The sequence below is a fragment of the Botryllus schlosseri genome, chromosome 16 (genome assembly GCF_051294905.1).
Source record: "Botryllus schlosseri isolate E-star chromosome 16, Bs_hap1, whole genome shotgun sequence".
NCBI lineage: Eukaryota > Metazoa > Chordata > Ascidiacea > Stolidobranchia > Styelidae > Botryllus > Botryllus schlosseri.
Window position 1 is genome coordinate 6,953,145 of NC_137251.1, and position 26,601 is coordinate 6,979,745.

Consider the following 26,601-nt stretch of genomic DNA (forward strand, 5'->3'; position numbering starts at 1 on the left):
GGTATATAATGCTTTCCGAATTAGAATATTCAATGACTCGGAAATTGGACTCCGAGTCATTAATATTTCCTATTACGAGTCGAGTCAAGTTCTTTTAGGGATGGTGTCAACCTCTGAAAGGTTCAGGTTCGTGTGAACGCAAACCTTTTTGAAAGGTTCTGTGTGAACGCGAACGTGAACCTCATGACGTCACGTGACCCTATCTTGCTAATTCCAACTCTACATTTCAGTAAAGTGATAGCTTATATTAATGTACACGATACCTATAGCGATGACTTGGGCAACATAATCATACCACAACGCTGAGGTACATAGTGACGTTTTAAACGACGCCAAATGTATCAACTGAGGCAATAAAATGATATAATGATATCATAAAATCTTCCGTCGCTTTGCAACAATTTCGACGCGGACTTGCAAGAGAATATAAGCTTATACCTTAACGGTCTAGGCCAGACCGGACAATGTATTCGGCGTTTGAGTATATTGCTACGTTGATATTAAGCAGAATGTGTAACACGGGTTTCTATACTTGCTACCGATATTAGTCCATTAACAAGCTATACAGCAGTAGCCAACACCCTGATCGAACGGATTCGGTTCTTCATGATACAATGAACACATGAAGTCAAGATTGACCTCGTAGTTCTGCTAGATTTTTTAGATTCAGACAACGATATCAATTTCATTGATTGGTTGAATAAATGAATATGCATCACTCGCTGACTACATGAAGTGTATATCGCTTTTGCTGTTTGTGTGATTGCGAGTCAAGCTCGCAGCAGAGAGTCACAAACAGAAAGAGGGATATTTCGAGCAAAATTTTGTAACAAAGGAAGTAAAATTTTTGAGATTGTCAAGGTACATGCTCGTTCGATGTTGATTTTTTTATGATGCCAGCGCCATGCACAGAGTGGCCCACTGTTGAAATGCAATAAATTTCATACAAAGATATTATAATGAAGTGAAAATTATAATATATGAAAAAGGTTCACAGTGCAGAACCTACCAAGGTTCGTTTGTGAACTTGAACCTCTAACTATCTGAGGTTCACACACAGAACGCGAACGTGAACCTCACGTTCACACCATCCCAAGGTAGTGACATGACTACAGTCACCCCAACTCCAACAACACTGATATAGCGTAACTATACGGCTACTCTAAACTCAATCTCAATGATTATCGCATAATTCATACAAAAATCACAAATTTATTTCGTTTCTCCATCATATTTTATAGGCCTCGACTTTAAAAGTAAAATGGATCTCTTATTTACAAAAACTACATGTAGGTAAATTTTTTCAGACTGAAAACAAGCAAATAGTGGTCAATCTCAACACATGAATTTCGATAACAACTCATATTGGAAATAATTAATAATGATCAACCCTAGCATATAACACCAGTCTAAATACATTGGTATCAACATTCTACTTATAGGCTTACTCTAAATTACGGCCGCGTATGGGTTAAAAATGTGTGATAGACCATAATGCGACTGGCAATGCGCCGAGAGTTGTAAATTTACGTCACGCTCTACATGTAGATTTCACTACACTACATCACGTTGCTGAATATCTACACATTTTAAGATGCGCAAGCGGGGCCAGGCGCCATACACACAACCTAATATACGCTTATCGGTAAAACTATGTACCGCTATGGCGAATGTTAACTAACGTTCGGTTAACTGAGATCTGGCTGTCGGAGGTAAAATGGAATTCGTTATTGGTTTACCACTATGTATAGTTGAGATTAATATATAGCTCAGGGAGAGAACAAAAATATAATAATGAAGTTATTATACTCTGTACAAATCGTACTTCATACGGTATATATTAGGAAAGAGTAGATCGTTATTTCAAAGGTACTCTATAAACACGAAAGACAGGTTATTGGTAGCGAGGCTGTACTGTACACTCCTGGAGCACGGCAACCGGCTTTGGTTTCGGTACTCTTCACGAGGCAGGAACAGCGGAACTTTCGTCAACAGTTTCTTGGATAGCGGGCAGCGAAGGGCGACCCCGGGATCCCAGTGGCACGTTCGGAGTCGTTGTGTAGCGCATCGTTGGACTAGCGCCTGCTTTTACTTCGTCTAAAACTGATTGAAATGCATTTATAAGGATTTTCTAATAAGGCGAAATCCTCGTCCTATCACGTTGTGAAAATAAGACGAGCACAGCGTTCAGAAATACAATCAGGATGTAGGGAAGTCGCAGCCCCCGCCCAAAAACGGCTGGTGAGAATGATATCACTTTTACATTACACTATGTCACAATGGATCCGAGATGTCACATTATTCTCAAGAATATTAGACCGTCCACCCACATTTTCCTCTGCAATGATTCGGTGCTGCTGATATACTGAGTCCATGTCGCCTACCATCGCAATTTCTATATTGGAAGTAGAGGTCATGATAACGCTGCATTGTCTTTCGAAAATAATTAGGCTATTATGATATAATTGCACGGTTTTGTAAAATAAAATCACTGAATGTCCTTCAAAATATTTTTGATTAAAAGATTTGTTTTAAAGCCCGATTTGTTTTAAATGCAACCACAGTAACAGGTATCTATACACTATCCAGCGAAAGGGTGAAAATGAGCCATGACCAATCAAGGGTACGCTGCTATGTCTGAGCCTTTTACACAACAGACGTGCTTCGAATCGGCGTCGCATGTCTTTTATTTGAATGCTTCATACATTGAATGACAGAACGTTATCCAATATCATATATTATATAGGCTACAATATATATTTACAGTTTACACAATGCTCACAGCTGCATACCTCGTCGGGATGCTGCCCTCGATGGTGTTCCTAAAGGTCTTGCTGAGTGTGTCTTGCGTGCGGAGGCATTCATGATAACATGCTCGTCTCCTGCGACCAAAGAAATATATTTAGAATTGAACATGAACAGTCAGATACCTCTATGCTGAACTAAACGCTCGGTATCAACATGTAACCCGCCTGGTAGATCTGTTACATACATACGATATGTGCGTCAACGATACATATACGGTACAAATTGAAGTATATGTATTCATCAGAAACATTGCTCCGCCAGAGGATGAAAAGACACTCGTGAATAAATATAAATCATTGCCTTTGATAAGTCAGTTTTAAAAATTATGGACAAAGATACCAGAAGACAGTTTTGCAGCCGCAATCAATACAGCGCGGGGCATGCAGAACAATTCTATAAGTAACATGGAATTTGTTGGGCTTTAAATAGGGTTACCATATGTTCTCCGTCAGGAGGATTTGTTATCCCTTTTCAGGATTCGAGAATGTCCTCCGAGGACACTTAAATGGCCTTCTTTTTGGAAATTCGTCCTCCTTTATAGCTTTGACGGCCAGGGTAATGGACAGGCTGAACTAAAAACTAAAAAACGTCATAAAGACTCGAAATCAGTAGTGCGGACGTTCGGGAGTATAGGACTGGGAAAATGACCTTTTGTTAGTCAACACACATCAGTATAGTTAAAAAGTGGGTAATTCGGGAGTCGAGTCGGAAAGATGACCTTTCTTTAGTCAACACAAGATTTCTTGTACAGATTTTAGAATCATCAGTTTTTCAGTCTAGTGATCTGACTTCTTTTATGATTTGTAAAATGTGTCTTCTTTTTCCGGATTCCAAACAATGGCAACCCTGTACTTCAAGTCTAAGAATGGTTATAACTAACCTGTGCGAACTCCGGTCCCGGTAGCGGGCCTATTCGAGCCCATGGCAGCTGCTGTGTTTGGGCGGGAGGCAGGTTGTACGGACGATGGTCGGACTGCTTTCGTGGCCGCTAATGCCTGTTGTTTTTCTGCTTCTTGTTGGCGTAGAACCTCTTCCTCGTTACCCATGGCGCTTTTTATCATATCCAAAACGAGAGCCTTTTCTGTAAATAATATAATCGTATGAGCACAGTTCTAGTTCAAGGCAAAATCTTTCTACGCGCCCATCATTCGAACATCGCAATATAGCACCATGCATAAATGTAATACTTTTAGTTTTTATATGTGAATACCTCGATCTCCGGCTGAAACAAGCCACTGCTGCACCTCTTGCACGGAATCGGTCTGTAGGATTTGACACAGTAACTCCAACATGACAGTCTCCGTGTCTGGATACGCGGATATGTGCTGCAACGGAAACAAAATCCAATTAATTGTCTCAGATGATACGAGTTCCGCCGTCGAATATGTTATTATTTCTGAATCTAAAATCATTTTGATAACGGGTTCAGCATGAAACGTTGAAGATATTGATACGCGGGATATAGCACAACATTGCGAAAAAAGTTCGGAATTGTGATGGAATAATATCGCAAAATTGATGAAAAACGAGTCATTTTGGAAATAAAACTCAGACATACCCTTTGCCTATATAAGTATACTCTAAAAATTAGGGAGGATAGTATAGTCGAAGAAACATCCGTAAGACAAATAAAATCGCTCATTGCCGACCTGGTAGCCAACGGGATACCCTCGCTGGCGAGACGCTTGCCGTGACATTGCTCTTGATGGTGGAGGAACGATTCTACCGGTTTCAGCTGAAAACAGTTCATACAATACCAACATCAATATCGCGTTTGATATATAGATGCCACCAAAGTCGTATAGCTTCGTTGTGGAGGCTACTCGACATATAAATTGACGGGATTGTGTGACATCTCTGAAAAGCTTCAACGCGGTGGCGTGAATAAAATGACGTGAAAGATTGATATGGGTCATTCTTATTAATTTTAGTTAGTGAATCGCAAGAGTTTACCAGTCCATCACCAGCTTTTCATATCGGGATTGAGTCAAGCACAACAAACTGCTCGTTCAAGAGTCCACTGATATTTGTGAGCCAGCCGTACAATCGAGCATACCAAATTCATTGTAAACTTTCAAAACAATCATACGCAGTCAAATAAGAGAGAATATCTCACAAGAATACACTGTTTTTCTCCTCGTTTCCGGCAATATGCTACGTTGCACAGGCGGCGGAGGTGGCTGCTCTACAGGCTCATCTGGTAACAATCCAGCTTTTTCACATAATCCCCTCAGCTCATCCCTCCACGAGTCGGTGATAGGTACTGCAATGGAAATATGTGATCATGCTATATGTCTCTCTTTCATTATGATTCGGATTGCTCACTGAGTCCGATGCGTGGTACGGCCTTTTCTCTGAACGGATAATGTTGCAGTCCGGTGATGATGTTGATGGGGAAAGTGGTGCTGCTCAAACCTAGGGCTGCTGGCGGGATATGAGACTGGAAGATCTTTTCTCTTTCACTGCAGAATTTTGTGATAATTTGGTTTTGGAACTTGAGAGGTGTACTCTATAGCAGAGTTAGAGAAATCCTCGCTCTTATAGCAAGATGATATGACAGATGCGTACGTCTAGCTTGAGAACTGCTAAAATTTCAAAACAAATTTTGCGGACCGGTGATCTTTCAAAAATCAAAACTAACCCAAACTGTTATTACGACAAATTTAATCAACTCAAAAACAAACATTCAAAACTTCAATGAAATGAGCATTTTTCGTCACCTAATTTTGACATTATGCGTGTTTTAAGTGATTCTAATGAAGTTTCTGCACGACGCAGTCGGGCTAAGACAACCAAATTGTTTTGTTATGACGTCACCAAGTATATTGTCGAACATGGTTTGCTTATTGCTGGTGACTCCGAAGGTTTCGTTACATCCTATCAAAAATGCTTCTTACCGGGTTGATGGAGTTCTGATGCTAAATCGCGCTGACGGAATTACATCATGGTCGTGTACTGCACAAATAGGCTGTCCATTCAACCCTGAAAAGAAAACAAATCTGTAGTAATAGCTATTAACTACTTCTGGGGTCGAAATATGTCAGATGTTGGTATTATCTCTCAAACACCAGACATTAAAGATGGCAAAATGGAGTTGCGGACGCACGCCAAGATTTCTCTAGCTATCAAAACGAGTAGACCATAGACCTATGATGCAGATTGCAACCACCCTTTCGTAGGGCACTTGCCTTCGCCTTACCTTTGAGGCGCTCACTAGGTCGATGGCACAAGCACAACAGAAGTAACCTCGCATACACAGATGCAACTCGAAACGGATACGAAATTTCCACGACAATGGCATATGGGCATCTATGTGTAGTAACAGAGGTGGTTACTCGTCATGGTCAATGACGTAGTATGCTTCTACGTTTATGGAGTTTTCAGTTAGGTTTGGCTTACCTGCACTGCTTACTCCAGCGGTTATGCTTTTTGGCGGCCACTTACACTTCTATTTAATAGTTTTTAGGCAAAACTACGCACTTTTCAGACTGGATTGGGAAAGTATGTAGCGTAGGTTTGAGATATAGTTCTATAACGTATGAGTGAAATTGTCATAAAAACTGAATATATTTTATAAAATCGCAGGAATTTCTAGAGTCATTAGATATTTTGCGTTAGATGCACCCGGCAATTTCGATAGTATAGTCACCTTCGAATGTTATAGACCAGTGGTTCTCAACCTTTTTGTCTTCGCGAACCCATTTCGGGCCGTCACGGTCAACCGCGGAACCCCACAAAGCTTAAGTTCAAATTTAGCTCAATTATCGTGCAATCGTCATTTGTTTTGTGCAAATGATAACTGTAGGCTTAGTGATAAGCAGCAACAAAATTACTTTTCTTGAAAATAAGATCATACTATCAATGTAAAAATTGAGTTGACTTCTATTACTTCAAAGCGAATTCTACAATTGCATTTCTTGAAAATACGTGGTCGTGCCCTGAAAATCTGCGCCTTCGATAGGATTAACGAGTGCCCAAAATCCAAATCCAAAAATATAGGTGGTGGTGAATGTAATAATAACGCACAACGCTTCCAACGACACATTTGGGTATGATCGCAACAAATTTGGCAACAAATTTCTTTAGTGAACATATAACGTCAAGCCTGGTCATTTCTATCCAGCAGCTTATCTTGAAGTTATTAGGGAAAAATGGTTATATATATATCACAGGAGAAAATGGACTTTTGTAAACATTTTGAAGTCACCGTGATTGACCTTACTCCTCCAACTTTTTTTTCACAATCCTCAACAAAACATCTCTTAACAGGAACATCTTTGTATCCGTAGGCTATTGACAAGTTAGAAATTAAAATGAGTCTGCAGAGACGGATATTTCATCTCAGACTGCCATTATGTTGATGTGAGCTCTGGAGTTTTACTAGTAATGAAGCGAAACTGCCTCGAGATTTTCCGAATTTTAAAAAGATACAAATTAGCTTATCAATATTTTGAGGCTTCGCTGACCCCTGAAAATGCTTCGCGGGCCCCCGGTTTAGAACCACCGTTATAGACCAATAAAACCAACGAAGAACAGTTTGGCCTCCTTTGGATGTCTCTACTTTTTTCTCTCTTTCTCCCTATAAAGAAGCCCAAACTACTATCTGCATTACGTAACATAGGCCTACATAATATATATTACTATACATATATTCATTAACATATCATGTGATGATCAACCAAGGGAAGTCTCAAATGCCAGTTCGGACATCCCGTAGGTTTGCTAATTAGGAGTTGGATTACACAATACACACCTTCAATATGCCTCACTCGGAAAGGATGTGGATTGTGTCGAGAGAAAAAAGATGCTTGACTGTATGCACCGAATCGTGAACTACTCTTAGAACCAGGCCTGGATCTCCTTGGAGCTGAAATGTATCTTGTAATAAGCTAGTAAGCGAAAAAGCTAAATGAAGACGCATAATGAAGGTAAGTCTTACAGCCTTGAGCCAGACCCCGGGGACTAGGCAAATTCAAATGTGATTCTAGCGGTCGTTCCGCAAGCGGCGGAACATCTTGTAGAAGAGGCTTCCTGTTTCTCATTTTCGATATCCGTCCGCTTTGCTTTTGCGACTCATCAAACACGTTTCCTATAGTACCGCGGATGACGAGCGGCTCCTTGTCAGGCTTGAATACGCTAAATCTGCAACCACGCAAAATAACTGTTATCAAATGAATGTAGCGGTTTAAGTTAGTAATAATACTAAGATACAGGCATTTCCAGCTAAGCCTGTCCTGACTGATTTTTTTTTTCTGAGCGCAGCTGAGCTGATGCCGTGTCAAGGGGAGCGCCTTATAACAATGCTGTCAGCACTGAAAGCGTTGTGCATTGGCGAATCCTGAAGTACATATAAGTCACTGCTTGGGGAAACAAAAGGTCTATATTGCTGGTCGCAATCCAGGGTGGCAGATTCGGATCTAATAGCCTATTGTCAGTTGCGCTAAATGGCGTGATGGAGGCCGTTTTGGCTCATGCTTAGTCAAGACATCACTTGACCCGTACACAAAGGTTCGAATGAAAACAAAACCGATTTTGTTAATAGAGCCGAGAAATCGAGAGTGTGTGTCGCATAAAGATATGTGGCTCTGACACGCTGAAGTGTACAAAGCACGGTTGACATTTGTGCTTTCAGTAATAATGAAATCGCTTACAGATACATTCCGACACCGCAAACACAGGATCGTCGAACCGCTGAATATAAAGCTTCGGTGAACATATGCCTGCCTCTCGCTTCAATGTATGGACATATATATTTATGAATGACGATAATTTATTGCATACTCGGGGATATTTTGCGAATGATGCGGACATCAATTACTTAAATGCCTTCATTTCCATCTTGCTAGATATATATATAAAATATGCCAGGCTCCTCTATACTTTTCATACGAATCCTGTAGTGAGCATCCCCGTTTGATGATATGCAACATTGGCATATAATCGGCAATATTGCGTTTGCTAAATTGTAATTGATCATCATAGTAATGCTGAAACCCCGAGCTTGCAGCAGAGGCTAGTCAACAGAGGTTGTCAGTAACGAAGTACTACTTTCCCGATGTACTCAAGTGGGTTTTTCATACCTCCACTACATTTGCTCCGGTGGTTACATTTTTACATTTTAATTTTTAGTCTTTACTCTACAGTTTTCCCATGTAAACTGCTTACTTGTTTCGTTTTAGATGTTGTGAAGTAGAAAGTTTTATTTGGATACAGTTTCATCCCTCTCAAGAGATACTGAAAACTGGATGACCCTGCCCAGTATGACAAATGCACATTAGAAGATCCCAACAATCTTCATACTCCGAGCACTACTGCTCCTCTCGAATTCCTTGACGCTAGACGTGGCTCGCAAATCTTGAACACTGTGAAGTAGTTACTGCTCCACGTTTTATTTCCGATGCCCTTTCAACGTATTTGTTCTTGTGTTTTTGGTGTAGTATCCTCCACCACCTGGATTCTCCAGTTGAATTCATAGTGTGCAAATTATCCGGTGCACCGGAATGTATATATTATGTGCTTCACGTTACGACACGATCGCCGGCCTCATTACTTCTCACATATAGGTGAGCGGGTAAAGGAAGTTATAAATACTATTTGTCAATGGCATTAATATTGAATACTTGATCCGTGTCTTGATAATGATAATCCATATATCAACGGCGTTATATCTAATATGTGATGTGCTGGCATGTATTTTCTGCCAATTCATCCTTAGACATAATCAGTCAACAGAATTTTCTGGTTCATTTACTCGTCAGTTAAGGTACAATAATTGTAGAAAAGCCTGAAACCGTATATATCTTTTTCCAATCCGTAGTAACCGCAACCCCATCAATTCATGTAGGTCTACGCATATTTGTTCATTGCTTTTGATTTAAAAGTTCGAAAGGTGTCCCGACTCAATCAGACTTAATCCGGGTTAACGAAAACTGACATTACTTACTCAGATTGTTCCGGCATTCTTTGCACGTCGGCAGCTGACATCTTGAAGGCAGTGTGGTGGTGAAAGCAATATCCAAAAAGAGATCAGAGCAGGAATTTGATGTATACCACTAAGAAATATGATAAAGTCTCCTTACGAAAGATTTCAAACCATATTATGCTTTCTATGTATCCTATTTGTTGAAGATTTATAAAAGTGATACGATAAACTAACATGAGAGCATGGTAAAAGCTATGCACACAGATTTGCATCAAGACATAAGCCTACCCAATGTACCCATACCGGATCATTGAGTATCTGCTCTGCGCGACACTTCAGTTGATACGTTATTTGCTCAGCCATTACTAAATAGCACACTTCTTCGCGTTCGGCCACGATCCAATAAACGCTATCGTACGCCAAAATTACTGATGATTTACGGCATTGTCTTTCAACATCCAGTATTTTTTAGGTTTGCTATTGTTGTTTTTCCGATCATAGGTTTGGACAGTAAGTCAACAATTTGCAATCTGGGCAACTAATATTTCAGCATATTATGCGAGATATTTAGATATTATTTTTGATACGTTATCAATCAGACACAACATGAACCGTCAGGATTTGTAGTGCATATAAATAAGTCTTAAACTCGCTGTCTTAACCAAACATATCAGCAAGTACCACTCGAGTACATAACCAGACTTTGTGGGCTTGGCTGTTGATACATAGATTGGCCAAGTCCACCTGCAAATCCGAACTGTCACGTTTCCTAATGTCACAGTCACGTTTCATATTTGATAATCTCCAAGAATGATTTCAATGGAAATCTATAGGAAGCATGTCTGTCTAGTCATGGCCAGGACACGCGTAAATTCATTACAGATTCGTGATGAAAGAAGGTAACCAGACTAACCCCCATTCAGATACAGACAAATAAAACATACGATGGAACTAAATTTATCCACACAGTATCAATTTAGTGGCCGACGTATTTGAACAGCCCCGACAATGCGGATTTAACAATTCGATTTATTGGTTGAAATAACACGACTTTGTTTAAGAATATTTACTCATTCTAATCTTCGCCGTATAATAACAGAAATCTGGGTAACGATTCAAGTGATATTTCTCACGCACAAAGACACTTCGTTACACTGTCTATCTTCAGTCGGTCATTACCAGATTTCGCATCGCCTAGGCTAATCACGCCTGCCATGATTGCGACTGCCGTGTACGATCTATATTTCATATTCTGAAATCTAAAGATGCTGCTATCTGGGCTCGAATTTGGACTACAGACTGTGCATAGAAACGTTATCAAGTCTTTGGTTCCCCTCACCTCAACTATAATCCTCATATAATCTTTTTGTCATAACATACTTACATATACGACATGAGTATAGTATTGTATTGTATTGGGCCGTACAGTCCATTGATAATAATAATAATTAAATATTCTAACAAGATATGTAGCGAATCGATCCATCCGTTACGCGCCGATCTTATCGAGAAAGGAGATACTCTAAAGCTGACATGACTACATGGAACGTAGCAATCTTCAAGCTGCGGTGAATTTACGTAGCCCATAGAAACAACAAGATCAAAGCGAGAATTCTGCACTGACTTTGCTAAATGAGATCATAACGTTACACATTTACAACTCTGTCCAGACACGCATATCATCAACGTCTTCGCAAATATGAACCGAAAGAAACAATTTGTCTTAAGTAGGGGCACTTGATGAAATCCTAGCTTACAGCGCGTTATAGGTACTTATAAATGAACAACGGGTGCGCGTCTGGCACTGTAGAACGTCACCGACATGTATATAGAGACGCCGACGTCTCAATGCCATGCTGGAAAAGATAAACGAGAATGTTATCCACGAAACCACGAAATATGAAAGTGAGCCAACGGCTGACAATTGACCGCTGACGGAGTGGTTGGTGAATGACACCCATCGTTGATACGCTGTATGCCTAGATTATAACTACAGTCTTTCTGTATACTCATTGGTACTGAACACTTTCTCAAGCAATATGAACAAAAAGTTGGGTCTTGACTAGAGCCAATGATCACTGATCCAAGACTTTGATTCAATATACTCAGACTCGTTCTCGTACTCCGTCCTGTCACACTGACTTGATATCACAAACGTTGAAAGCATATAGGTCTATTCATGACCGAATATCGGTACTGCGAAATTATACGATTCTAAGTTGAATCATAAACAAACGGAATCTGTTAAATTTTGTTCCCGAAGACATCATGCAACAGAACGCAAAAAATTCCATATTCCGGGACGGTCATTAACTATAGTTTTCATCAAAATCCTCCGATTACCTTTATGATGGAATTTGTACATTAACACAACACTCATTCGTAACGTTACGCCTATCAATGATAAAATAACACCGATTGAATTCCAAGGCAATTGAAGCAATTCATTCGAGACTATTAAATGACTTACAAATATTATACCACCGCGTCACTTTGCTATACAATAGCTTAGGGGTCTATTGTCCCGGGCGTAAGTTTTGCTTCGCATGCTGACCGCCTCGTATGGCGAAACGGCGAATCCCTAGCCTCAGCGCTCGCAGAGTTCCTCTGAAAGCGGTGGTTACTAGGGCCTTGTCGCTATGATAGGCTCATCTTTCTCCCAACTGTGAGAGTCTTCAGATTGGTGCAGGCCGCTTACGGGCAACAGTCCTATGGCAAACAATCATGTCACTTAATATACTCAAAGATCGATACCAATATGTGTGCACAATTATCCTCTAAGCCCCGTGTCAATAAGGCGAGATAAATAAATCAACTGCACCTCACTTTCAAGCGCGATTATGTTACTGACGAATGGCTGAGAGCATGGACGGTGGACGCCTTGCGCCGTAGAGCTTGAAAATCCAACTCCAAATATCCGCTCGTTATGTCTACACTCATCATATGAAATCTAGATAAGGCGACAAAAATAATTGACACTTAGTCATATGCGAAAAGCATATCAGCATTCGACGAACCTATCTAAATTATAATCAGTGACGTGCGGTCAGGGGAGGCAGGTGAGACAGTACCTCACCTGTCGTCAGGACGAGTATAAGAAAATTGTGAAAACCTTCAATGATTATGATATTTTATGTCGATGTTCATGAAAAACCCAATTCGAACATTTTCACCCAACATCACCAATTTTCATATTTATGGTTAAAAAATACATCACGAAAGGATAGGTGAGGCACATGCGGGTCGTGCCTCACCTGCGACAACGAAATTCATGATAAACAGCTCAGAATTTATAATAACTGGTGTCAGTCGAATGCTATTGACGCACTGATTCCGAAAATCCGAATATTACCAATGTGAGAGCACTAGAACCCCCTAAAATTGGCCAAGAGATGTGAAATTCTACTTCATTACGTGCAATGACAGCGCAGAGTAACAATAGTCAGATATGGCACAATCGAATCTGCCTCACTCACTATTCCCTAACAATTGGATGTTCGCAGCACAGTGAAACGCACTATCGATTTTGGAAATCAACAGTGTTGTATAAATCGTGGAGTTGTGACGATGGCCAATTCGTAACGCGAAGCAAATACATTCCCTTGCGGATGTAGCTGTAATGATGTATCTTCCCTCCATACACACCTCGAATTGTGGTAATAGCTACTTATATAGACTGCGTCATTGTTGTTTGTGGCATTTCACATTTATGTTTTCGACTGCAATGTTCATTTACATAGGCCGCTGTCCTACATCTAGATTCCATATCTGCCGATTGTCGCATGGCCCATCGGTAGACTTTTATATTGTATGACCGTTTACGCCAGTGGCTCCGGGGGCGGTATGGGGGGCGCTGCGCTCAGGGGGGCGATATGGGGTCGCTGAAGAAAAATGGCTTCGCAGTAGATGATGATGTAGTAGTAGGACATATCCTTAATGAGTATTCAGAGCAAATTACCATTCCACAAAACATATCAAATCTCGAAAATTTTGGTCGCTCTACGCGACGGCGTTTTTGCTGCATATGTTTTCATGAATGTAGTGGGTTATTATAATTCAAATAAAATGGATGGCGCGTACCTTTAGATCGCCAATTTCCCAACACGTTACGCTTGCTAGGGTTATTTTCAACAAAATGTTTCGAAATAGGTATTATATCCCGCAGTGCACACCGTGTGGATAGCGAAGGAGACAGTGTATATCACTTTTGTGAGAGAGAGCCCCTTGTACATAAAATATGCTTTGAAGCTTTGTGCACGAAAGGAATAACTAAATATACTTGTATTTGAGAGCTACAAAATTAAATCGTCAGAATATTTCTTCATCGTATCATAAAGGATGATACTCTCGAGTGTTGTGGTCCACAATCTCCCATTAACGTTATATAATATGAGTTGCTTTATTTGGAATACATTAATGGTAAAATTATTAACTGGGTCCTGTACTATATTCAATCTGAGCAGATATATGGATGCCATTCTCAGTTAACTTACTTAGTCACACAAAGCACTAAAACAAAATCCAATACCATGAATTTGTCCGTATTGCCCATCGCAGATGAGAGACCGTACCCGTTTGTTGTTATAACAACCTAGATTTGACCCTGAATATACCACATACAGTTATTATATGGTTTATTATTGTCGAGTTGTCCTGGAGATTGTATCGCGAAATATTTCCAATACTAAAGTCCGAAAACACCGACTGGATTTGACCTCTTAGCGGGACCAAAACTGCTGCAACCCAAAGCCACAATCGCGGAGGGGGGCTCGAAGGGTGGCCTAAATTATTTCGGTGAATGAACATAAATTACACATCATGTTTTGATGACTTCCCCACGAAAAAATACGCGCATGATTATGGAAAATAGAAGTAGGAATTTCGGCGTCGGCCATTACCACGCCAGCCACGATGCACGAAGACATATGAAGTTCCTGCCAATATGGGACTCCGAGAAGTGTGCCAAAAAGATTGTCAGCGAGAAAACCTTGGCCGAAGAGAATTGCCCGTAAACTTCGACGTATATAAGCCTAATTGTCCATAGGTGCTTAAATCGCCCGTGCCGAATTATCATGTCGTCACAATCTGCACCTCAGATGGACAAAAGGCACCCATTAGAAAAAAATTATTTGCCTTATTTGCCCAATTTTGAATCATGTGCTTATTTAAGTTGAATACGTTTATGCGTTGCAACATCTTTTGACTATATGGCGGACAAGAGGTGACAAAATAACAACATGTGATGAAGTAATTGTACCAACGGGCACGCCCGAATATGTTTAATTATTAATTACGTGGCCTTCATTTTCAAAGACAGCAGCCCCACTCAGCGCTACTGGTAAATCTGATTACGTGGGCTGAGAGAACAAGACATATATATGCAATTACCACTTCTTCGTTCATGCATTATAGAAAATTTTGGCACCTATGGCGACCAGGCCACACACACTTTGCCGACCATCGAAATCACGCGACGGGTTTCTTGGGGGCGAAGTTTGGTTTATCACGCTATGGGTGTCCAAGACAATCGTTTTTAGTGGGACTGACGAAGTGCTGTTACGTAGGGTTACCATATTTTGGAAACGGGAAAGGAGGACACTTTTTTAAGTGTTGTTAAGTGTTTAAGTTTAAACAGATTGATACGATGGAATACACAATCCACCTACACATCCATACGATGAAATTTAAGCCCGCCTGGTAATTGTTGACGATTATTATGAATGTATAAACTATTATCAGTCCTATTTAAATCGTACAAGAGGTTCATTAGGGTTAGCATTGAGCACATTTTCAGACTTACAATACGTGAGTAAAATCCGGAAAAATGGTAAATTTACCACAAAATTGCGGTTGGTTGACTAAAACAAGGGTAACCTTCAGGCTCAACTCTCGAAATACGATTTTTCTTCTAGATTTTCCGTTGGTTGACAAAACAAGTCGTCGCTTACGTTCGAACCACGAATTTTCTGATTAGCATCATTTATGCCCATTTTCACTCGAAACTAGCCACCATCTTAGTTCTAAAAGATGTCAAGGCGGACGAATTGCCATAAAGGAGGACATTTAGGTGTTCTCGAAAGACATTTTCAGAAACCTGGAAAAGGAGGACAATATGGGGGTGGGGGGCGCTAGAACACGATAATTCTTAAAAGGGGGCGCTGGAGGAAAAAAGGTCAAGAACCACTGGTTTACGCGGATCAGATGGCGAGGAGCGACCTAGATAGCCTGTGTGTGAACTGTGAAGCAGAGATGAGCGGATTTGAAATTTCTATGTCCTAATCCAATCCAAATCCGAACCTTCAAATCCAAATCCTAATCCATAACTTTTGCATATTCAAGTCCATGTCCAATCCTAATCCGATTCCAACTGGAAATTCAGTAAAAATACTAATTTATGCAACAGAGGGATTCGAAAATTTTATTTCACAACTAACGATTCACTTGATTCAAGATAACCATAAGTACATTAATAACTGATCTGAATAAAGTTTGTCGCCATTCGCCACACGACATTTCAATCTCCCAGAAAATTGGTCAATCCAATCCAAATCCTATCCGTTCTGAAAAAAATGTCTAATCCAAATCCAATCCAAATCCGACAAAATTTCACAAATCCTGTTTTTTCAAAACCTAGCGAGAGTACATTGAACGCTCTCTCATTCGAAATTTCATGCTGGTGACGTCATATTTTGTGATACGATTGTTGATATACAATGTTCTTTCCAATTCTCTACTAGTTGCTGACGATTACCCCTGACGAGTGTCAGCCGAAAATATTCGGGTTCATTTCAATATGAATATACTATTTAACATTAAGTTTGCGCCATCGTCTGCTGGTTCATTGAACTTGGTTGCAGCTTTTCTGGCACAAATTCCAGACGTCAAATATAGCCCTGCTGTTCGCACCAAAGCCAATTCAATCGTGGATTGAAGACTATGATTGTAGGCCAGGGCTCTAATTTAATATTAATTTAAATTTGTTTCATTTCCTTTTTATTTGTTGATGATTTTAGCTGTCTTGCCATATATGGTGGGCATTTAGCAATAATTGTTGTTTATGCATCATTTCGTTCACTGTTAATATACATTGCTTTTTTGACCCGACTCTCAATTGCTATCTAACCACAGATTATGAGGGCATTGGTTGAGGTGAAAGGTCAATTTGAATCATTATTGGACATGGGTAGGAACATGGATGTCAACAGGTATACATGAATGTCGACAAGTTATCATGGGCATTATCCATGTCGACATGACCCAGGTGTGACCAGGTCTAGACTATGGGTACACCCATGGATATTTTTTACAGTGCATTTACATCATTATGGCATAACTTTACACTTAAAAAAAACATTTATTTTGAAATGCCTATGTTTAAAACACATGTTTTCTAAACAAAGTGTTTTAAACAACCATTTGTTTTAAATGCAACCCTAACTGTAGTGTAGGCTAAGTTTGCAAAATCCTCGCCAGCATTCCGCAAAGAAGAAGTATATCTCCTTGCTGATCACTTCTGAATTTGATGCTCGACAACATAGCCTACCTCTCTTCGATTTGGAGTAGCGATTAAGCCTACTGAACACCTTTCCCATCGCGACTAGGCTTCAACCTAATTCAGTAGAGGTATAGAGTCGAATAGGTTAGTCCAGTGGTTCTCAACCGGTGTGCCGCGGCACACTAGTGTGCCATTTACGTCTCTCAAGTGTGCCGCGAGCGATTTCTTCGAAACTTTCAAATTATGAGCTAAATAATTCTAGTATATAGCAAACGATCAATAAATAAGCTAAATCGAGCCAGTGGCGTAGCAGGCACTTGGCGGTTCTGGCTCTGCGCCAGGGGGGCAGGCTCCAAGGGGGCGGCAAAATGAGGCTACACAGTGTACACACTGTACACTGCACAGTACACAGCCGGCTAAAAGCAGTAATTGGTAGTCCTATAGCTGGCATCCCGTGAGCTAAAATTCAATCAAACTTGTCTAAATCTAAAGCTAGTGTCGCGCTGATTCCGAAAACACGAATTAATATCTTAACATGGCAATAGAACCACTCCAAAATAGCCGTCAAGGCCGATTGCTCCTAGCAATCGGAGCGCCGCAACACACTGGTCAATTGACCATGATAATGGAAATTATATCGAGCGATTATTCTTAACAATGCCGATTTCCATAACAGTATTTAAATTGTATTTCCGGAATCAGGTCAACAATAGCTTTCGATTAAGATCAGTATTGTTGAATTTGAGCGCTCGGAGGGCCTGGCCATGACCAATTATGCTGCTTTTAGCTGGCTCAGCAGTTGGCCTGTCTGGGTATTCAAGTGTGACAACTAAACTTGAAGCTCAAACTAGGTTTACCGGCATAGCCTACACCACTTAATGATGTTTGGATTTTTTAATCCCCACGCACTGCTGCAAAGCGAGAGTCACAATTTATTTAGCAGCGCTTTTAAAAGCACATATGACGACGAGGTAGACTTTTTGGAGTTAGCTGTGGAAATTGACAGGTTTAAGAGGCTGGTATGCAGTGGTTAGTTAATGCAAAGCTACTTGATTCGACACCATGTTTATTCTCGTGCCTTAAACTTTATCTGACCATTGGTGTTTTAATTGCAAGCTGTGAGAGGAGCTTAACAAAGCTCAAACTGATTAAGTCTCCTTTACGTTCTACCATGAATGATGATTGGCTATCAGCGCTATCCATTCTGTCTATAGTAAGAGACTATACGTTCAAAAACTTGAATTTGGGGTTATTATCGCTTAATTTGCTTCAGTGAAAGCGCGAAAAGTTAAGTTTTGAGGTGGCTATTGATTTATATTTGCACAATACATTCGTTCGTTATTTCTTGTCTGTCTTATTTTTGGCCTTATTAACGTTGAGACGGTGAGGCTGAGATGCGGCATATTATTTGTAATTATTTGTATTGACAAGATTGCTTGAAAATCAATGTATGTCGAAATTTGCAGTTGTCTACTTAGGGGGGCGGCATTTTAAGCGAGAGCCAGGGGCGGCAGCACATGCTGCTACGCCAGTGAATCGAGCTTGATGTGAAGTTTGTACAATTCTCGTTTGTACAATTCTCAAAGCCTCGCGCGGAAGCAGAGAAAGGTATTTTTTCGTCTTGCACTGGAATTGTCAATAAAATGTTTGTGACCAAAGTTGCAGCTGAATTGAAAACGATTCCCATGTCAAATGATAGCATTCGTAGACGTATTTGTGACATGTTCAGAGATATTAGCATGATTGGTAGATAGGCCTATCTTTAACCACCTAAATAAGACAAATTCCAGTACGCAAGCAAGAATGAAAACTGTTGCAAAATTAGAGAATTGAAAGAAATTCAAAATGTGGTCGTACAAGCAGCAGCAGGAATTTGCACCATGTTCTCCCATTTCTCCGAAACGAATAACAGGGAAAACGTGCAATAATTTGTTCGGCATCTCAATTGTTTGCATGCAAAAATATACGCTTATTTTCCAACACTAGTCACCGAAAACTATGGATGGGTAAGAAACCCATTTTTGCCACAAGAACCCATTTTACTTTAAATCTCAAAGAGGAGGTATAGAGCTGATTGACATCCGTACTGACGGAAGCTTGAAGTTATGGTACAATGAGATGGCTGTCGACGAATTTTGAATGAAAATCCGTAAGGAATATCATTGCATTGGAGAAGAGAAAAGGCAATTGTGATTGTACTTCAATTTTCCACGCCGTAACTTTGCGAGACTGGATTTCCATTCTGGTCAACATAAAAGCCCAAATAAATAGGAAGGTTACTTGCTATTGAAGAAGAGATGTGGGTGATAATAGCATTATCATATGTGTATGTGCATCCTGTGATCGAGACATTGACTGGATATGCGCTAGAAGTCGAGCGCAAATTTCGCACTGACTTTTGTTAGTAATGAAATTAAATAAATTGTTTTGTTTCCGGTAGAACTGTTCAATATTGCTTTCAGAACTACGGTAATTGCAGTAGAGTATATGAACTCGAAGGCTTTTCGTGTACCCCTTATCAGGAGTTAACCACACAATGAGAAATCTACAGAAAACCAAATTGGCTAATTATGACGTAACAATGCAATTATAAAAGGAACTCTAGACAAAGTTAGCTGTACCGGTACTCCAGTAGTCGTGACAAGAGAGAATCAAATCGTACAATACAATACACATTACACAGACAATTAGCGGTATTTTAAGATTACATAGAAACTCGTTCTGCTTCTAATTGTGCCGCGAACTCTTGATAACGGGTACACGAAGAGTCTTTGAGTTAATAAATTCTACTACACTGAATGTAGTACTGAAAGAACTCTTCAAGTTCACTGCTGCCAGTCACATATTTGAGGTGTCTTTGCATTTTATCTGAGAGCTAATAAGTTGACTAACATTTCAAAAGTGGCATTTTTCGAATCACGCAGCCTAATTCTAAAATCGGAATATAACGAACCCGGACCAGGACGGGGCTCGTTCATTTTCGGACCAAAAACCCTTTTTCTCCGTAAGGCTGTAGTGAGTTTGGTCCGAAAGTGAACGAGCCCCGTAGGTGCGTCAATTAGATGTTCCGGAATCATCATCATCCGTAAGTGGAAGAAAACATTCCTCCAAATTAGTATCAATGATCGTTTCTTAAGGTTTTTTCAATATAAAATCCCTTAAAACAACAAATTCACTACGAGACTAGCGTCTTTGCATTGAGAAATGAGAGAAAATGCCAGGTTGACAATTTGTCAACGTGTGTGCCGATTAAGTTACCTAAAATCCCTGTGCTGATATGGGTTAATACATAAAAATTTACGATTGACTGCAGTGGTGCTCACATTAGTCAGCAGCGCCCACTTCCTGCTAAGTATTCAGGTGGTTTTCAGGTGCTGTAGGCCAAAAAATCTCACAACTACTGTGCTGGTGTGCCGCGAACTATTTTTCATTTCCACAGGGTGCCGCGAGGTCAAAAAGGTTGAGAACCACTGGGTTAGTCGTTAGTTTATTAGAAAGTCGTCGACTGGAAATATAGAGCTTCCCACACGTTGAAGATAAGCTTGAATAACGGAAGAAATAAGCGCACGTCGAGACTTGGGTGTAGAAAATCGATTGCCGCGCCGAGAAGATACGAGTGATAACTGCTATCATGCTACGATGACACAATATTTAGCGGGACACCTCATCTACTTCAACAAAGAAATCCAAACGATGCGATTTTCTCAAAATGTGTAAAATAGACATAAGTCACTTTGATATTACTACGACGATATATTCTAACCCAGTGATTCTTATCCTTTGCTAACCCGCGTTGATCTATAAGCCTCCGAGGAAGCCCGAATTTTCGCATTGTCCCAAAAACATATCCACCACAATTCATATCGAAATAGATAATAATGCATCAGTATCAAGTGGTGCACAAAATGAACAGTGCATCAACGGAGTTTTAAAGGATCGAAGCCAATAAAATGAATATTTAATGAAAATTAGTGTGGTTTCTGCGAGGCTTCACTTTTAAAAGTGTCGTATTGTTCGGTTGGAACACGAAAGCGTGATACCACAATAGCAACAACTTGATCACTGATCGAGCCTAATTGCCTATAACCGGTGATGGCCAATACGGGCGTATAATCAAAAGAAATCATTATGCACGAGTTGAGAGTGTGTCTTGAGGGCCACGGTACCCCTGGCTCGTGGAACACCGGTTAAGGACCATTGATGTAGGCCAGGACATAAATCCATTCATGATTGTCAAGGATCTTCACAGTCACTGTCACTTCGAGTCGCAACTGTAGTACAATTTATTTTAGAAGATGCTTCACTTATTACATACAACACTACTTATTTATTCATTCAATAGTCTTTAGTCATTTTATCACTTCAGCCATCACATTCTTGTTTTGATATTTATATTTCTTACCTAATTCAACTCATTCTCGGAAGTAGTCACTATATTATGTCATATTCACTATTCACTGCCACAGCTTCAACTCGTCAATATATAATATAGATTAAATTAATCCTAACAGCTACAGTGGACTAGTTCGCAAAATCACTTCGCTGCAACGTTATGGTTTTCAAGCAACTACTGCACCTATATATCATGCATATTAATCGACTACTATGTATTTTCTATCACAATTCATTTAGGAACAGCAATTTTTCGTACTGAATCAAACACATCATTCCTGCGCCATAATTTGAATAGAATATTTGCGACGATCAACAAATTCTAGGGCTGGACACAATGAATCGAGTCTCAACTGTAATGGTTCGAGCTGTTAGTGATGACGTTTTCGACTACTGAAATTATTCAGTCCCTGCCACTAACAGTTAATTTATCAACTTGAATTACAGTTTTGATATTATTTTCCACAATAGGAGGTTGCAAATCTCGATTGGTCAGGTCATATCCCAACATGTCAAACCACAGCATTGTCACAAAGTGCAATGAAATAGGTACGGTCTTAAAATACCGCATGATATTTAATGGGATGTAGATCTGGCATTATATTATTTGTGGTCACATATAAGGTGCATATTTGAGCGTTGCACAAGCACATTCATACTGTTGTGGGGTCATATTGAGTGATACCAGAATGCTCGCCCGCTACTCGATTCACAATGGAATGGCTAAGGTATTGGATTCTGCCCAACCCTAGTCACAACCATCCGATTCCAGAAACGGAGAGCAATCGCCAAGAATTGCACACGATGAGGTGTAGTGTCGCAGAGCTCCACTCTGTCAGTAACCTGTGCAGTAAGGCAGTTCAAAAAAACTTTTCCTTCAGATTTCACTGGCTACTTGATAAAATTGTTAGCTTGGTTAGAAAACGCTGCACACCCACTCTGACTCAATTCCAACCAGTAGAAGCGAGATTCTTGCAGTAGAACGTTTTGAATTTATCATTAAAAAGTTGAATTTCAAAATTCTTCCGTCGACCCCATAAAATTGTTAGGCTGTCAGTAGAGATGATCCATACCAAATCTGGCTCAATTCCAACCACTAGAAATGAAGTTATTGCAGTAGAAAAATTTCTAATCCCATGATTTTAAAATCAGTAATTAACTAGTCACCGTGAATACTATTTTATTCAAATCCCAAATTTTCTGCTGCAATAACTTTGCTTCTAGTGGTTGGAATTCAGCCAAATCTGGTGTGCATAATCTCCACTGACAGCCTAACAATCTTAAGTTGACAGAAAAATCTTGAAATTTTGATTTTTTACTTTTAAAACCCTTTTGAAATCTGCATCTCTGATGGCTTCGGCCAACTTTGATGAGACGTAGTGGCACGCATGGAGTCAGCATGTACCAGTTGAAAACGGGAGGAACAAATGGCGGCTTTTTCCACTGACTATGACAACCTACGGCTAACAGCAACTAAAGTAATTTCGAGTATATGATAACTGGAAGGTAATGCTGAAGTAACCAAGTATTCCGGCAGGGCCATATGTCGTATGACGTGGAAAGGGGATGCAATAAACTCGGAATGAAATGTAATCGATGCATAGATTCGGGGCCGTAACAGCACTTCGTCAGCCCCCCTAAAAAACGTTGGTTTTGGGCCCCCCACATGGTGATGAACCGAACCTATGGGGGGGCTTTGCCCCCAGCCCCCCCTAACGCTATATCTGCTGTTTATCGTGATACTTGTCATCTACATTGGGCGCCTTTGACTGTGCCAGCTACTATCGCATAGGCAAGCGAAGCGCGAAAAATTTCTATAATTCATGATTGAATCGGCCAATATGATCGGGAATTGCATATATATTGCTATCAATTTTTATCCTCTCACTGCTCACGTAATCAGATTTACAGGGGAGGTGTGTTTGAAAAGGTAGGACCCCTCAATAATAATTAAACACCTTCGGGCGTATACCCGTTGGCAGGAACAAAACAGCACTTCGTCAGGTCCCCCCAAAAAACTTGGGTCCTGGACTACCATAGGGTGATAAGCCTACACCCAATCACGTTGTTCGCTTTTGCCGCGAAATTAGCCGTACTGTGTAGTGAGGCAGCGTGATGCGCGAAGATTTTCGATAAATCATGATAAAATCGGTCAAAAAGATAGAGAATTGCATATCTATTTCTATCAATTTCATGTCCTCTTTGCTCACGTAATCAGATTTACCGGTAGAGTTCGGTGAGGTGTCTTGGAAACTGTAGGGCCCTTTGATATGACTCCGTAACATGATGTTATTTAATGACCTCCTGTCTGCTATATCAAAATATATATAGAATCGCCCAAACGTAGGCTACTATAAAGTAAAAGACGCCCACGATTTCAAATTGGTATTTCTTCACTGGTATATAATTTTTCCCTGCAGGATGGTATTTGTCTTGCGAGGTTCAGATTGCCAAGACAGGCATATTCGGCGCCAGTCATTTAGGCGCCTATGGACAATTAAACCTATTTGTATTTTGTATATATAACGACGTTTTCGGTCAACATAAGGGCGGTCGTTTTCGGCCAAGGTTTTCTCGCTGCCGATCGTCCTGGCCCACTTTTTGGAGTCACATGTTACATGGCCTAAAACTTTATGTCTTGGTAAATCGTGGCGCGGTAATGGCCAATGCCGACATGCCCACTTCTATAAATCTTGCGTATTTTTTCTTGGGGGAAGAGCACTCAAAATTTAAGACATTTTTCAACTTGAAATCGCGTGTGGCGCGAATAACTTTTGAAAAAGTTGCATGAATTTAAAAAAATACTCTATAATTTATGCGAATTCACGAAATAATTTTGGGCCCCCTTCGAGCTCCCCCCCCCAATTGGGGGTTTCGGGGTGCGGCAGTTACGGTCCTCATAGCTTTACTGTACTTCGGCAGGTCGTATTATTGCAAGACAAACATAGCCATAATTGAAAATTATTAGCAACTTCTGGTGAAGGTATACTGCACCACCGCAACGAATCATAATGGATTGAGGATTTAGCGGATCGCATTAATCTTTGGAGTCGGTTTAAAATGTCCGGCCTGGAAATCGTTGGAACATAATGTAAGAGTCACATGAATTGATTGCATCGTTGGATTGAATATTCTGACATTGCAACTTCAGTGGTTTGGTACATTATTAAAAAAGTCTTTCTCCACTTATCTGTAGTAGTAGCACCCCATTCATTAATTAATTGTTTAAAGCTAGTCCAGAATCATTATATTTTTTTTAACAATAGTGGAACTAAAACCCTCATCACAATGTAGATGCGGGAATTTGATCATTGTGTTTCGCGACGCGAATGGAGCAGCGGATGATCATAATATACACAGGAGTTTTAGCCTATGATCTACGAGGGCAGTAACTGCCGCACCCAAACCCCCAATTGGGGGAGCTCGAAGGGGCCCAAGATTATTTCGTTGGTCGTTTGTTGAGGATATTTATTCAAATCGAAAATTTTCGTCGCGCTTCGCGCGATTTCATGTCCCTAGCGGTGTAGATTTAAATATATAATGAGTAAATTAAGAGAAAAATGCGCATATTTTAGACAAATAGGCATATCGTCGCCAACGACTACCACGCATTGAACAGGATTAAGAATCTAAGATAAGAGGTGGGCCACAGAACATTTTCAAACCGGAAAATGGGCCACGGCCAAGAAAGGGCTGGGAACCCCTGTCCTAGACGCCTCATATTGGTCTGTACGAAATGCTAGCAATCTTCTGATTTATATGATACCTAATTCGAAGGTAGAAGACATGACAAATTTCGAGTACCGTCGATCTTACATGAGGAGTTCGGCCGAAAATACGCATGCCTAAAAAAGTGGTTATCACCCCAAATTTCCAGATATTTTCCGAGTGGGAAAAATAGTCAGAAATTCTGCCGAGGGGGTTTGTTAATCGTGGTCACGCTTCGGTGATTTTCAAAAACATAGTCAAGTTAAAATCCAAGTTCGTGACCGAATATGAGTCATAAACTGGTTTACTATGCCTGCAAATGACTGCATAAGACAGGAGAAAGTATACAACGTTGTTTCATGCCATTAACTGAGCGGCAGGGATATGATCCGGTATTGATCTTGAACTTGACCATTATGACCACGCCCATATGTAAATTTTATGTATTTTTGATTTTTTGATATCTGGCGAGTCGCGCGGTTTACGGCCATGGTTGACGGCTTGTTCGAAACCACGCAACGGTGACTACGCATTGATGCATCATTTGTGACTCTCTGACGCCATCTTGAAAAATGAAAGAGAGAAAGAGATTTTTTAGAACAAAAGTTTTGTGTATTTAGTATTATAAAAAACCCTAGACATGTCTTGGGGTGTCGACAGAGGGCGGAAACGGCAGAAGGCTATAACCCTTCCGCTTTTAAATTGGAACAGCTCAGATTCAAGTCTTGGTGAGGTCACGGTATGAATTTGAAAAGTGATGGTCAGTTCTGCAAAATAGCTCGAGATTTCAAAAGGGTTATGATAAATTCAAAACTTTCTCCTGCAAGAATATCACTTCTACTGATTGGAATTGAGTCAAAGTTGGTGTGCAGGTCTTTAACCAATCTAACCATTTTATCAAGTAGCCAGCGAAATCTGAAGGAAATGTTTTTATGAACCACCCTACTATGCAGCTTGTCATATCCCGCGCGAAAACGTCTATGATTCGGAATCGAATCTTTTTGATCCCTCGCATCTGAAGCTTGCATCCGACAGTCTGTTCTTACTCATCGTGGCGGATAACTTGTCTCGCCAGAGCCTAGTTTCGTTTCATGTCGCACGAAACGATTCAGACTGGCCCGCCGGCACTCCCCGTGAACTGGGGCTGCCCAGCACGGTCTGCGGCTGTGAGTCCGGCCCGGGCGGTAATTCTTCCGTCGTGAAATCTATGACGGCGCGCAAATCCGCATCGTTCACGAATCTTTGAGTGAAATGGTGAAGGCTGTAAGGTAAGACG

At 40.4% G+C, this 26,601-nt stretch overlaps 2 protein-coding genes across 2 annotated transcripts in view; both read right to left on the reverse strand.

The window, feature by feature from the left end:
- Nucleotides 1-1,192: 1,192 nt before the first annotated feature.
- Nucleotides 1,193-9,906, reverse strand: LOC145458734 (uncharacterized). The gene is made up of 11 exons (XM_080337191.1): nucleotides 9,752-9,906; nucleotides 7,748-7,950; nucleotides 7,562-7,675; nucleotides 5,706-5,790; nucleotides 5,134-5,270; nucleotides 4,925-5,071; nucleotides 4,458-4,543; nucleotides 4,019-4,133; nucleotides 3,689-3,889; nucleotides 2,793-2,882; nucleotides 1,193-2,103 (listed from the first exon to the last, which is right to left on the reverse strand). The coding sequence occupies exons 1-11, from the start codon at nucleotides 9,790-9,792 to the stop codon at nucleotides 1,961-1,963; spliced, it is 1,362 nt and encodes a 453-aa protein (XP_080193317.1). The 5' UTR covers nucleotides 9,793-9,906; the 3' UTR covers nucleotides 1,193-1,960.
- An 11,693-nt stretch (nucleotides 9,907-21,599) lies between these two features.
- LOC145458692 (inhibitor of nuclear factor kappa-B kinase subunit alpha-like) overlaps nucleotides 21,600-26,601 on the reverse strand; it is a 34,435-nt gene continuing 29,433 nt past the window's right edge. The window contains exon 16 of the mRNA XM_080337139.1: nucleotides 21,600-26,586. Coding sequence (XP_080193265.1) covers nucleotides 26,415-26,586 — 172 coding nt within the window. The 3' untranslated portion in view covers nucleotides 21,600-26,414. The remainder of the gene's footprint in view (nucleotides 26,587-26,601) is intronic.

Excerpts from the sequence above, each read along its gene's own strand:
- LOC145458734 (XM_080337191.1), bottom strand. The coding sequence starts at position 9,792 with ATGTCAGCTGCCGACGTGCAAAGAATGCCGGAACAATCTGA. Across the intron at positions 7,951-9,751 it reads AGAATGCCGGAACAATCTGA|ATTTAGCGTATTCAAGCCTG; the intron begins GTAAGTAATGTC and ends GCGTGGTTGCAG. Across the intron at positions 7,676-7,747 it reads CCGGGGTCTGGCTCAAGGCT|CTCCAAGGAGATCCAGGCCT; the intron begins GTAAGACTTACC and ends GATACATTTCAG.